Raw genomic sequence first — 11,717 nt, 5'->3', positions numbered from 1 at the left:
ATGACAGAGTGTCCAGAAATTAAGGCCATTGTATCCCACCATTGTAATTATAACTGGCCATTCTCACCTATCAGCTTTGCTTCTTCGTTTATTAGTTTGCCATTTAAGACGCCAGTGAATTATTAAAAGATTATGTCCTTTCCCAACCATTATGATGATGCTATTTTGGTTTCTCTGACTATAGAGAACTAAAATAAAAGTTATATGCAAATCAGTGCCAAAATAGCTTACTTTTTAGAATCTCAAGCAGTGAACTGTGAAATGGTTGTGATAAAAGTGTATTTATTCTTTCTGACTCGTGGCATCATGTTGCTGTTCTGGGGGGTAAATATGTTATCTTTCCAAATACACTTTTGCAGCTGATTTTAATAGACTTGACACAATGTGTACTGGCTTCCAAAAATAGGAGTGTATATGTGTCAAGACTACTTCTATTATTAGCCTCTAAGCATTCCCATTACTTACCATCTCCTCCACATCACAGGCTGTTACATGGTACCATAAAGAGTAGTTATTTCCTGTGGGCAGTTACCTTCCTTTTTGAATTCAGATTGTGAGATAGGTTTAGACAAATAAAAAGAAACAAAATGTTAGCTTATTAAGAGAAACAATAGTCTATTTCCATTGCTTTGGGCAAAACATAAACAAGGTCTGAAGTGAGAAAGCACCATTTGGTTGAAAAAACCGTAAAGATAGTAAACTGGTGTTTTCATTGCTTTTTGTCGTCTGAAGTCCTCATTGATCAAAGAGAGAAACCACATCGTTGCTACAAATGAATGCTATGAACTGTTAAGACCAGTGCTGTCACACTGTGAACTATCAAAGTCAAAAGGACAGTGTCATGAGAGAAAAATAAACACAACCAGGGAGCTTTAAAGGCATTTAGCCACTCTGCCGTCCTCTGTAAGTATTTTCATGTACTCAGTAATATAAAGGAAGCAGAAGCAAGAGCCTGGGGTGAAACAAGAAGACAGGCACATTATAATAACAAGGTGAAGAGACAGATCACAGAGAACCTCACACTGCTTAATTTCAATTTAAGGGGTTACTTAAATGCATGGCCTTATGGAAATTTGATAATATGTTATGGTTCATCTGAACTTGTCAGTTGGCCCCAAGCTGCGATAATCAACTTTTCAATGTCAGACTCGTTTACTCCTCGAAGAATCCTGAAATAGCCATTCTCTCCCCAGGACTTTCCCCAGGAATTGGCAGCGACCTGTAGAAAAACAAAAAAATAAAAAAGCTGAGTATCACACTTCCATATTTTTTAATCCTGCCTGTAAAAACACAGGGAACTGATATGTAGCTTTAAATGCCTTTTGACTTATTATGAATTGTAATTATTAAGAACTGAAATATTTTCTAAATAAGAATAAAACAGTTATATTATTCATAAGTTAGATTAACATGCATGGATATACATGTAGGCAATAGCCAGGATTGGTGTAACACCTCTGAGTCCCCCAAAGTACAACAGTGACATATACGTCAGAGCTTGAAATGCCTCATCAGAAGATGGCAGACAAGCTGCAGTTATCAAGTGTCTACTGCGTGACTGGCCCTGTGCTGGGCACTGGAGGAACACAGGTAAACAATACCTTATCCTGTGTTCAGAGAGCTCATGGGCTAATGAAGGACGACCACCATAAGGCAAGTGCTAAGGTAGAAATACGCACAGAGTGCTGTTGAAGTCAGCAGAGGGGCATCTCGCTTATTTGAATGGCTCACGGAAGTTGTCCCGGAAGAAGTGCCACATGAGATGCATATTGAAGCCTGAGCATAAAATAACCAGATAAAAAAGGAGGAAGGAGAGTCAAGTAAAGCGAAACAGCAAAAGCATAAATACCAAAGCACGAAGCAGCATGAAGCAGCGAAATGAAGCAATGAAATTGTATAATTAGATCATTAAATGGAAGCAGGCTGGTAGGTTACGAGGCTGGAACAGAAGATAATAACATCCATACTGAAAAAATATGGTAAAAATAATGGCAAGTTTTGAGTTGTTTCCAGTAGGAGAACGAGGTGGACAAATTTATGTTTTGATTACATTACTCTGTGTGAAATGAAATGGATGGACTTAAGAGGGTAGACCCAAGAGGCAAGGAAACTTGTTAATAAACTTGTAATAATCAAGTTGGATGACAACGGGGGCAGAGAAAATAGGGAGAGAAACAGAGAAAGTATTTGAGAAATATTCAGAAAGTAAAATCAATAGGGATTAGAAATTTTCTTTCTATTTTTATTTTTAAAACAGGAGGATGGTTAGAGAGTTGGGATAGGTCCAGAATGTCTCCCGTGCTTAGAGCTTGGGTGAGTAAGCGTACAGGAAGCAAACCCATGAATGCAGTAGATAGAGAGTCTCATGAAGGCCAGAAGGACACTCAGGAGGGAGGCAGTTGACCACAACTAAATGCAACAGAAAAGTCCAGTAGGATAACAACTGAAAATTTTCACGGGATTTGGTAAATTGGGGACTTCAGAACAACAGCTTCCACGCTTGCCTCACATTCACCCTCCCCTGGGCTTAAGATGGAAAATTTTCTCAAACGTGAACTACACTGATATTCTCAAGGTATATGGTGTTGCGTTGAGTTCGACTGTTTTCTATCATGTAAAAGGGCAGGTTTACTCAGCGACAAAATAGTCGTGACAACATAAGCTTTAAGAAAGAACTGACTCTTGTCATTTCTTTTAAGATTTGTCTCTTTGCCTTCTTTTTTCCCCAACTTTATTGAGATATTGACATATAAAATATGTAAGTTTAAGGTGTACAATGTGATGATTAGATACATGTATATGTTGCAAAATGATTACAACAAATTTTAATTAACACCTCCATCTCTTCATGTAATTACGATTTGTGTGTGTGTGTGTGTGTGTGTGTGTGTGTGGTGATAACATCTAAGATCTACTCTCTTAAAAACTTTCAAGTATATAATATAGTATTGATAATTATGGTCACCATGCTGTGCATTAGAGCCCCAGATCTTATTCATCTTATACCTGGGAGTTGGTACCCTTTGACTAATATGTCCCCATTTCCCCCACCCCCCAGCCCCTGGCAATCACCATTCTATTCTCTATTTCTATGAGTTTGGCTTTTTTAGATTCCACATATAAGTGAGAACATATAGTATTTTGTCTTTATCTGTCTGACTTACTTCACTTAGTATAATGCCCTCAAGATCTATCCATGTTGTCACAAAAGGCAGGATTTCTTTCTTTTTCATGGCTGAATAACATTCCACTGTGTATATTTTATATATATAAACATTTTCTTTACTCATTTATCCATTGATGAACACTCAGGTTGTTTCCATGTCTTGGTTATTGTAAATAATGCTTCAATGAACATGAGAGTGTAGATAACTCTTCAATATTCTTTTTTATTTCTTTTGGATATATACCCAGAAGTGGGCTTGCTGCATCATCATATGGTAGTTCTATTTTTAATTTTTTGAGGAACCTCCATACTGTTTTCTATCGTGTCTGTACCAATTTACATTCCTACCAACAGTGCACAAGAGTTCCCTTTTCTCCACAGCCTCACCGGTACTTAATTTTTGTCTTTTCGATAATAGCCATTTTAACAGGTGTGAGGTCATCTTGTTGTGGTTTTGATTTGCATTTCCCTGAAGATTAGTGATGTTGAGCATGTTTTCATGTACCTGTTGACCATTTTTATGTCTTCTTTGGGAAAATGTCTATTCAAGTCCTTTGCCCTCTTTTAATTGGACTACTTGGTTTTTTGCTATTGAGTTGTATGAGTCCCTTATATATGTGGGATATTAACCCTTTATCAGATATATCTGTTTTGCAAATATTTTCTCCCATTCCATAGATTACCTTGTTATTTTGCTGATTGTTTCTTTTGCTATGCAGAAGGTTTTCAGTTTGCTGTAGTCTCACTTGTTGATTTTTGCTTTTGTTGTTTATACTTTTGGTGTCATATCCAAAAAATCCCCATGCTTTTGTTCTAGGAGTCTTATGGTTTCAGGTCTTACATTTAAGTCTTTAATCCATTTCAAGTTAATTTTTGCAGGTAGTATAAACTAGAGGTCCAATTTCATTCTTCTGCATGTGGTTATCCAGTTTTTCCACCATTTATTGAGGTAACTATCCTTTCCCCATTGTGTCTTCTTTGTTCCCTTGTCAAATGTTAGTTGATCATATGTCCGTGGGTTTATTTCTAGGTTCTCGTTCTGTTCATTGGTCTATATATCTATTTTTATGCCAGTATCATGCCGTTTTGATTACTATAGCTTTATAATAAAGTTTGAAATCAGGAAGTGAGATGCTTTCAGCTTTGTTGTTCTTTCTCATGATGGTTTTGGCTATTCAGGGTCTTTTGTGATTTCATACAAGTTGTAGGATTGTTTTATCTATTTCCGTGAAAAATGTCTTTGGAATTTTGATAGATATTGTATTGAATCCATAGATGGCTTTGGGTAGTATGGACATTTTAACAATATTAATTCTTCCAATTCATGAACATGGGGTATCCTTCCATTTATTTGCATCTTCTTTAATTTCTTTCACCAATTTCTTATAATTTTCAATATACAGATCTTTTATCTCCTTGGTTAAATTTCTTCCTAAGTATTTTTTTGGATGGTATTGTCAATGGGATTATTTTCTTTATTTCTTGTTCAGATAGTTTGCTGTTAGTATGTAGAAATGCAACTGATTTTTGTATGTTGATTTTGTATCCTGCAACTTTACCAAATTCATTTATTAGTTCTAATAGATTTTTGGTTGTGTCTTTAGGGTTTTCTACGTATAAAATCACAGCATCTGCCAACAGAGACAGCTCTACTTCTTCCTTTCCAATTTGGATGCTTTTTATTTCTTTTTCTGGCCTGATTACACTGGTTGGGACTTCCAGTACTATATTGAGAGGAGAGGTAAGATTGGGCACCCCTGTTGTGTTTCTGATCTTAGTGGGAAAGTTTTCAACCTTTCACCACTGAGTATGATGTTTGCTGTGGGTTTATGATATATAGCATCTATTGCATTAAGGTATGTTCCTTCTATACCCAATTTGTTGAGGACTTTTATCATAAAATGATGTTTAATTTTGTCAAATGCTTTTTCTGCATCTATTGAGATGGTCATATAAATGTTATGTTTCATTCTATTAATGTGTTGTATCATATACATTGATTTGCGTATGTTGAACCATCTTTGCATTCCAGAGATAAATCCCACTTGATCATGATGCAAGGATCCTTTTAATGCACTGTTGAAATCAATTTGCCAGTAATTTGTTGAGAATTTTTGCATCTATGTTCATCAGGGATATTGGTAAATAGATTTCACGTAGTTTTACTATCTGACTTTGGTATCAGAGTAATGCTGGTCTTATAAAATGAGCTTGGGATTGTTCCCTGCTCTTCAATTTTTTGGAAGAGTTTGAGAAGGATTGGCATTAATTATTTAAATGTTTGGTAGAATTCACCAGTGAAACCATTTGTCCTGGGCTTTTCTTTATTGGGAGGTTTTTGATTACTGATTCTATCTCCTTACTCATTATTGGTCTGTTCAGATTTTCTATTTCTTCATTATTTTGTCTTGGTATGTTGTATGTTTCTAGGAATCTATCTACAGGCATACCTTAAAGATATTGCAGGTTTGATTCCAGGCCACCACAATAAAGCAAATATCGCCATAAGGTGGGTCACAAATTTTTTGGTTTCCCAGTGCATATAAAAGTTATGTTTACACTATTCTGTAATATGTTAAGTGTGCAATAGTACTATGTCTAAAAAACAATGTACATACCTTAATTGAGAAATACTTCATTGCTAAAAAATACTAACCATCATCTGAGCCTGTGAATTTTCCAGTTTTCTTCCTGTTTTTAATTTCTAGTTTCATACCATTGTGGTCAGAAAAGATAATTGGTGTGATTTCAATCTTCTTATATTTTTTAAGGCATTTTTTATGACTTAACACATGATCTATCCTGGAGAATGTTCTGTGTGCACTTGAGAAGAGTGGGTACTCTGCCGGTGTTGGGTGGAATGTTCTTTATATGTCTATTAGGTCCATTTGGTGTGATGTATAGTTCAAGTCCAGTGTTTCCTAATTGACTTTTTTTCTGAATGACATTTCCATTGTTGAAAGTGTGGTATTCAAGTCTCCCACTATTACTGTACTGTTGTCTATTTTTTCCTTCAAACCTGTTGGTATGTGCTTTATATATTTGGGTGCTCCTTTTTTGGATGCATAAATCTTTACAGATGTTATATCCTCTTGTTGGATTGACCCCTTTATCACTATACAATGACCTTCTTTGTATCTAATTATAACCTTTGTCTTAAAGTCTATTTTGTCTGATAAAAGTATAGCTATTTCTTCTTTCTTTTGGTTTCATTCTTTCACATTCAGTCTATGTGTGTCCTTAAAGTTGAGGTGAGTCTCTTGCAGACAGCATATACTTGGATCTTGTTTTATTATTCATTCAGCCATGCTACGACTTGATTGAAGAATTTAGTCTATTTACATTTAAAGTAATTATTGATATGTAAGGACTTACTAGTGCCATTTTATTAATTGTTTTCTGGCTGTTTTGTAGTTTCCTACTCCTTTTTTTGTTTATTGCTGTATTTCTTTGTTAATTGATGATTTTCAGTAGTGATAGGCTTTTATTCCCTTTTCTTTATCTTTTGTGAATCATTGTAGGTTTTTGCTTTGTAGTTATCATGAGGCTTAAATAAAACATTTTGTATATATAACAGTTTATTTTATGTTGATAACAACTTAACTTTGAACATATACAAAAACTCTAATCTTTTACTTCCCCCTCCCCATAATTTGCTTTTTGATGTCATAATTTACCTCCTTTATATTGACTCTTTGCCTTCTTAACTAGCCCTGACTATATAAAAGAGCACTTTTAAAACTGTGTTTAACATTATTAATTCAATTTACCACTTCAAAGATGGAATGGACTTTGAATTAAATGGAAACAAGACAGCATTAAAGCGTGTGAGAGTTTTAGCAGCTGAATTCCAATTTCCATATTTTCTAGTCAGTTCCAATATGTATACTTCCAAACACTGAGAAGTCAAATAAAATTAGTCGTAACCTAGGATAAATTGTTAGGAATATTAATATTTTGTAAATTCTTGAAACTATGCTATGTAGCATTCTACCTAGTCTCATTTGGATGTCTTGAAAATTATTATTACTCAATACTTTATCATTATATATTTGGTAAAAATCAGAAAGGTATGTGATGATTTTATAAGCAAATGCAAATTTATGTACTGAGAGCTAACCATAGATTTGCAAGAAAGTCAAAATAGTTATAAAGAGTGGCACTTGGTAAAGTAGTGCTAATAAAAGGCACCTCAGGACATGTATTATTTTTATTAGTCTTATCCTTCCTACTGTCATTTCTTTCATTTCTTCATCAATTTTGTTTCTTCCAAAAACCTGAATTTTTAAAATTTAATTATAAAGGAATGGGCAGTAATTCAGGGGAGAAATTTTATAAAAACTTAACTTTCTATCTTTTATATTGAGATATGTGATACAGTCACATGTGTAAAGTGCATTAATCTTAAGTGTACAGTTTGGTGAATTTATACACATGTTCATGAGGTTTATGCCAATGCGACCTCCACTTAGATCAAGATATAAACCATTGATAGCACTCCGGAAGGTCAACCATATTCCCTCCCTATAAAAATCTACCCTCCTCTCTCTCATTAATTTTTCCTGAAATTGATCTTTACAATAAAGAGAATAATACAGTATGTATTCTTTCGTGTTTGGCTTCTTTAGTTCAATATAATGTTTATGAAATTCATCCATGTTACAGCATATATAAGTAATCTTAATTCCTTTTTATTTCTGTGCATTTTAGTTGTATAACAACTATGCCATAATTTATTTATCTATGCTCCTGTTGATAAACTTGCTGAACATAAGTTACTTGTATTATCTACATATTCATTAGTAGTATGAGGGTTCTAGTTACTTCGTATCCTCACACTCACCCAATTTTCAATTTTAGCCTATCTAGAGAATGTGTAGTGGTATCTCATTGTGATTTGAATGTGGATTTTCCTGATAACTAATTATGTTGACCACATTTTCATATGTCTGTTGGCCACTTGGATTTTCTTTTTGTGATTGCCTGTTCAAGTCTTTTGTCCAATATTTTATTGAGCTATTCATTTTTCTTTCTTCATATATATTTGAACAAATTCTATATATTCTATATGTGAATCCTTGCCAGATAGTTTTCCAAATAGATAGATAGATAGATAGATGGATGGATGGATGGATGGATGGATAGATAGATAGATGATAGATAATCTTCTCTCAGTCTGTGGCTTATCTTTTCTATCTGATAATGCTATCCTTTGATGAGTAGTAGTTCTTATTTTATTATAGTCTGATAATTTTTTTCTTATAAAGTTTATTCATTTTGTGTCCAGTTTAATAAAGTTTTGCCTAATCAATACCATTCATATATCACCTATGTTTTCTTCTAGAGACCTTATTATTTTGCAATCACATTTAGGTCTATGCTCCACCTCAAATTATTTTTGCACGTATTCTTGAGGTAGGAGCCAAGGTTCAATTTTTTTGTATACAGATATAAAATTGCTGTAGCATAGGCATTGGCAAACTATGGCACATGGACCAAATCCGGACAGCAGCCTGTTTTGGTACAACTTAATGAGCTAAGAATGTTTTGGTTTGGGGTTTTTTTTTTATGTTTTTAAAGAGTTATAAACAAAATTTTAAGTAAAATAGGTGACAGAGACTGTGACACTCAAAATCTAAAATATTTACTATTTTTCCCTTTACAGAAAAAATTGCTAAGCCCTAATCTAACACTTTACTAAAAAGACCCTCCTTCCTCAATTGAAATGCAATGGTGTCTGTTTTAAAACAAGTGTATTGTGTGCTGAAAATCTGGATTATTTTTTGTAACATCTGTCTATTTCTCTATTCTTGTGTTAATAAATGCTATCTTAATTACTGTAGCTTTATATAAGGTCTTGAAATCTGGTAGTGTTAAGTCCTCCAACTTTGTTCTTATTCACTGACGTCACTTGGGTAAAAAATCTCTACTGGGACTTAGATTAAGGTTTTATTGAGTTTATAAATCAATTTGGGAATGTTAATATGGAGCCTTCCAAAACATGAGCATGGTGGATCTCTCCTTTTGTCTAAGTCTTCTTTAATTTCTCTTAACATAATCTTGCACAGCTTTCATTGAAATGTGTCCTAGGTTTTTACATTATGTCATTTTAGATCATATTTATTTTTAATTTCCAAATGTTTCTTGTTACTATATAGAAATATAATTCATCTTTTATATTGACCTAGTATCCAGGAACCTTGCTAAATATGCTTATTATTTCTAATATTTTCTTTCTAGATTTTTTTTGGATTTCCTATATACATAATCATGTCATCTGCAAATAATGTCAGTTGTATTTCTTTCCACACTTCCCCTTTATTTCTTTTTCTTGTTTTACTGCACTAAGTGGAACCTCCAGTAAAATGCTAGTGAAGGTGATGACAATAAACGTTTTATGTTTCAATGATAAGAGAAAAGTGTTCAGTATTTTACCATTAAATATGATGTTAACTGTAGAGTTTTTGAAGACAGACTTCATAAGATGAAGGAAGGTAAATTCTATTCCTAATTTGCTAAGATTTGAGATCTTGAATGAGTTCTGTGGTCTGTAGAATTCTAGAATGGCCTCCAAGATTCCTGCCCCCTGGTGTACTTGCCTTGCATAATCCCTTCCACTTGAGTGTGGGCAGGACCTGGGAATACAATGGGATGTCACTTCTGTGAATAGGTTGTATTATATGACAAATTTGAAGGAACTTTGAAGATATGATTCAAATCCCCAATGAATTAACTGTGAGTTAATCAAGAGGGAGATTACTCTGCCTAACCTAACCAGGTGAGCCCTTTAAAAGAGGGTCTAGGGGTCAGAACTCTTTTTCCCAATGCCCTTGAAGATGCAAGCTGATGTGTTGCTGACAGCCAGCAAGAAAATGGAGACTTAGTCCTACAACCACAAGAACTTAACTCTGACAACACCCATGTGAGCTTAGAAGAGGGCCTTGAGCTTCAGAAAGGAACACCACTCAGACAACATTTTGATTGCATCCATGTGAGACCCTGAGCAGAGAGAGGACCCTAAGTTGACTGGACTTCTGACCCACGGAAACTCTGAGATAATGAATGTATGCTGTTTTAAGCTGCTAATTCGTTGAGCAACAATTGAAGACTTATTCAGGTGTTGAATTTTATCATTGCGTTATCTGCATTAATTAAGATAATCATGGTTTTTTTTTTCCTCCTTTACTCCGATAATGTGGTGAACTATATTGATTGATTTTAATATTTACAAGCAACTTTGCATTCTTTGCATAAACCTCACTTGATCATAATGTATGATTCTTTTAATATATTTCTTGATTGTAATATCTTATTTAGAATTTTATGTTCGTGAGAGATATTGACCTGTAATTTTCCTTTCTTGTATTGTCCTTGTCCAGTTTTGGTATTGATGTTATGCCAGTTCATAAAACGAGTTGGGAACTGTTTCTTATTTCTTTATTCCCTAAAAAAGTTTAATGTAAACTTGGTTTTATTTGTCCCTTAATTGTTTGGAAAAATTCACTAGTAAAGCTATTTGAGCCTAGTGTTTCTTTTTGAGAGTTTTTAAAGAGAGTCAACTTTTCAAATAGTATCATAACTATTTAGACTTTCTATTTTCAACTTCAGTGAGTTTTGATAAGGAATTTTTTCAAGGAATTTATCCATTTCAACCATATTTTCAAATATATTGGCATAATGTTTTCATAACATTCTCTATTGCCTACTTAATATCTATTGAAACTGTACCAATGTCTTCTTTCTTCATTTCTATGGTCAATTTTTTCCCTATTTGTTTCTTTATGAGTCTTCCTAGGAATTTAATCTTTTTGAAGAATCAACTGTTTGCTCCATTGATATTCTCTATTGTATGTCTGCTTTGTTTTTCATTGATTTCTGCTCTTCTCTTTATCATTTCCTTCATTCTCTCTTTTTGGGGTTTGAGTTCTTTATCTAGCTTATTGGATCACTATTTTCAGCCTTGCTTTTTTTAATATACGCATTGATTTTAACCCTTCTTCTTTTCTAATACATGCATTTTCTATTAAATTCAGTACTACTTTAGCTAAAAAACACAAGTTTGGACATGGCATACTCTGTAAAATGTCAATCCTTTCAATTTGTTGAACTTGCCCTATGGCCCAGCATAGGGTCAGTTTTGGCAAATATTCCTTGTGTGTTAAAAAAGAATGTGTTACCTGGTAATATTTGTGAGTAGTATTCTATTCATTTCAATTATTTAAAGCTACCCAATAGTTTTTTAAGTCTTCTATATCTTTCCTTACATTTTAGCAGCTTTTTCTATGAAATACTAAGTGAGGTATGTTAAAATATACAACACAGTTATGGATTTGTGTATTTCTCCTCCTTCCTGTAATTTTTGCTTAATATTTTTTGAAGCTGTGTTATTTTAGCTTTTGTTTGAATGAAAATGTCTCTGTTTTACTTTCTTTGAAGAAAATTGTCACCACATATCAAATTCTAGGTTGACAGGTAAATCATCATCATAATTATTGTTATTATGAATTATTTTATTCAGCACTTTAACAATGTCATTTTGTTGTCCTCTGAC

General features: G+C 33.7%; 1 protein-coding gene across 2 annotated transcripts in view; it reads right to left on the bottom strand.

The window, feature by feature from the left end:
* Window positions 1-1,002: 1,002 nt before the first annotated feature.
* Window positions 1,003-11,717, bottom strand: part of TINAG (tubulointerstitial nephritis antigen) — a 92,142-nt gene continuing 81,427 nt past the window's right edge. For both annotated transcript variants that reach the window (XM_004424008.2, XM_087438728.1), the window contains exon 11: window positions 1,003-1,219. In XM_004424008.2, the coding sequence (XP_004424065.1) occupies window positions 1,085-1,219 (135 nt within the window). In that variant the 3' untranslated portion in view covers window positions 1,003-1,084. The remainder of the gene's footprint in view (window positions 1,220-11,717) is intronic.

The sequence above is a fragment of the Ceratotherium simum genome, chromosome 13 (assembly GCF_057802395.1).
Source record: "Ceratotherium simum simum isolate JZ-2026a chromosome 13, ASM5780239v1, whole genome shotgun sequence".
In the NCBI taxonomy this organism is placed as follows: domain Eukaryota; kingdom Metazoa; phylum Chordata; class Mammalia; order Perissodactyla; family Rhinocerotidae; genus Ceratotherium; species Ceratotherium simum.
This window is presented reverse-complemented; position numbering and strand designations above follow the sequence as displayed.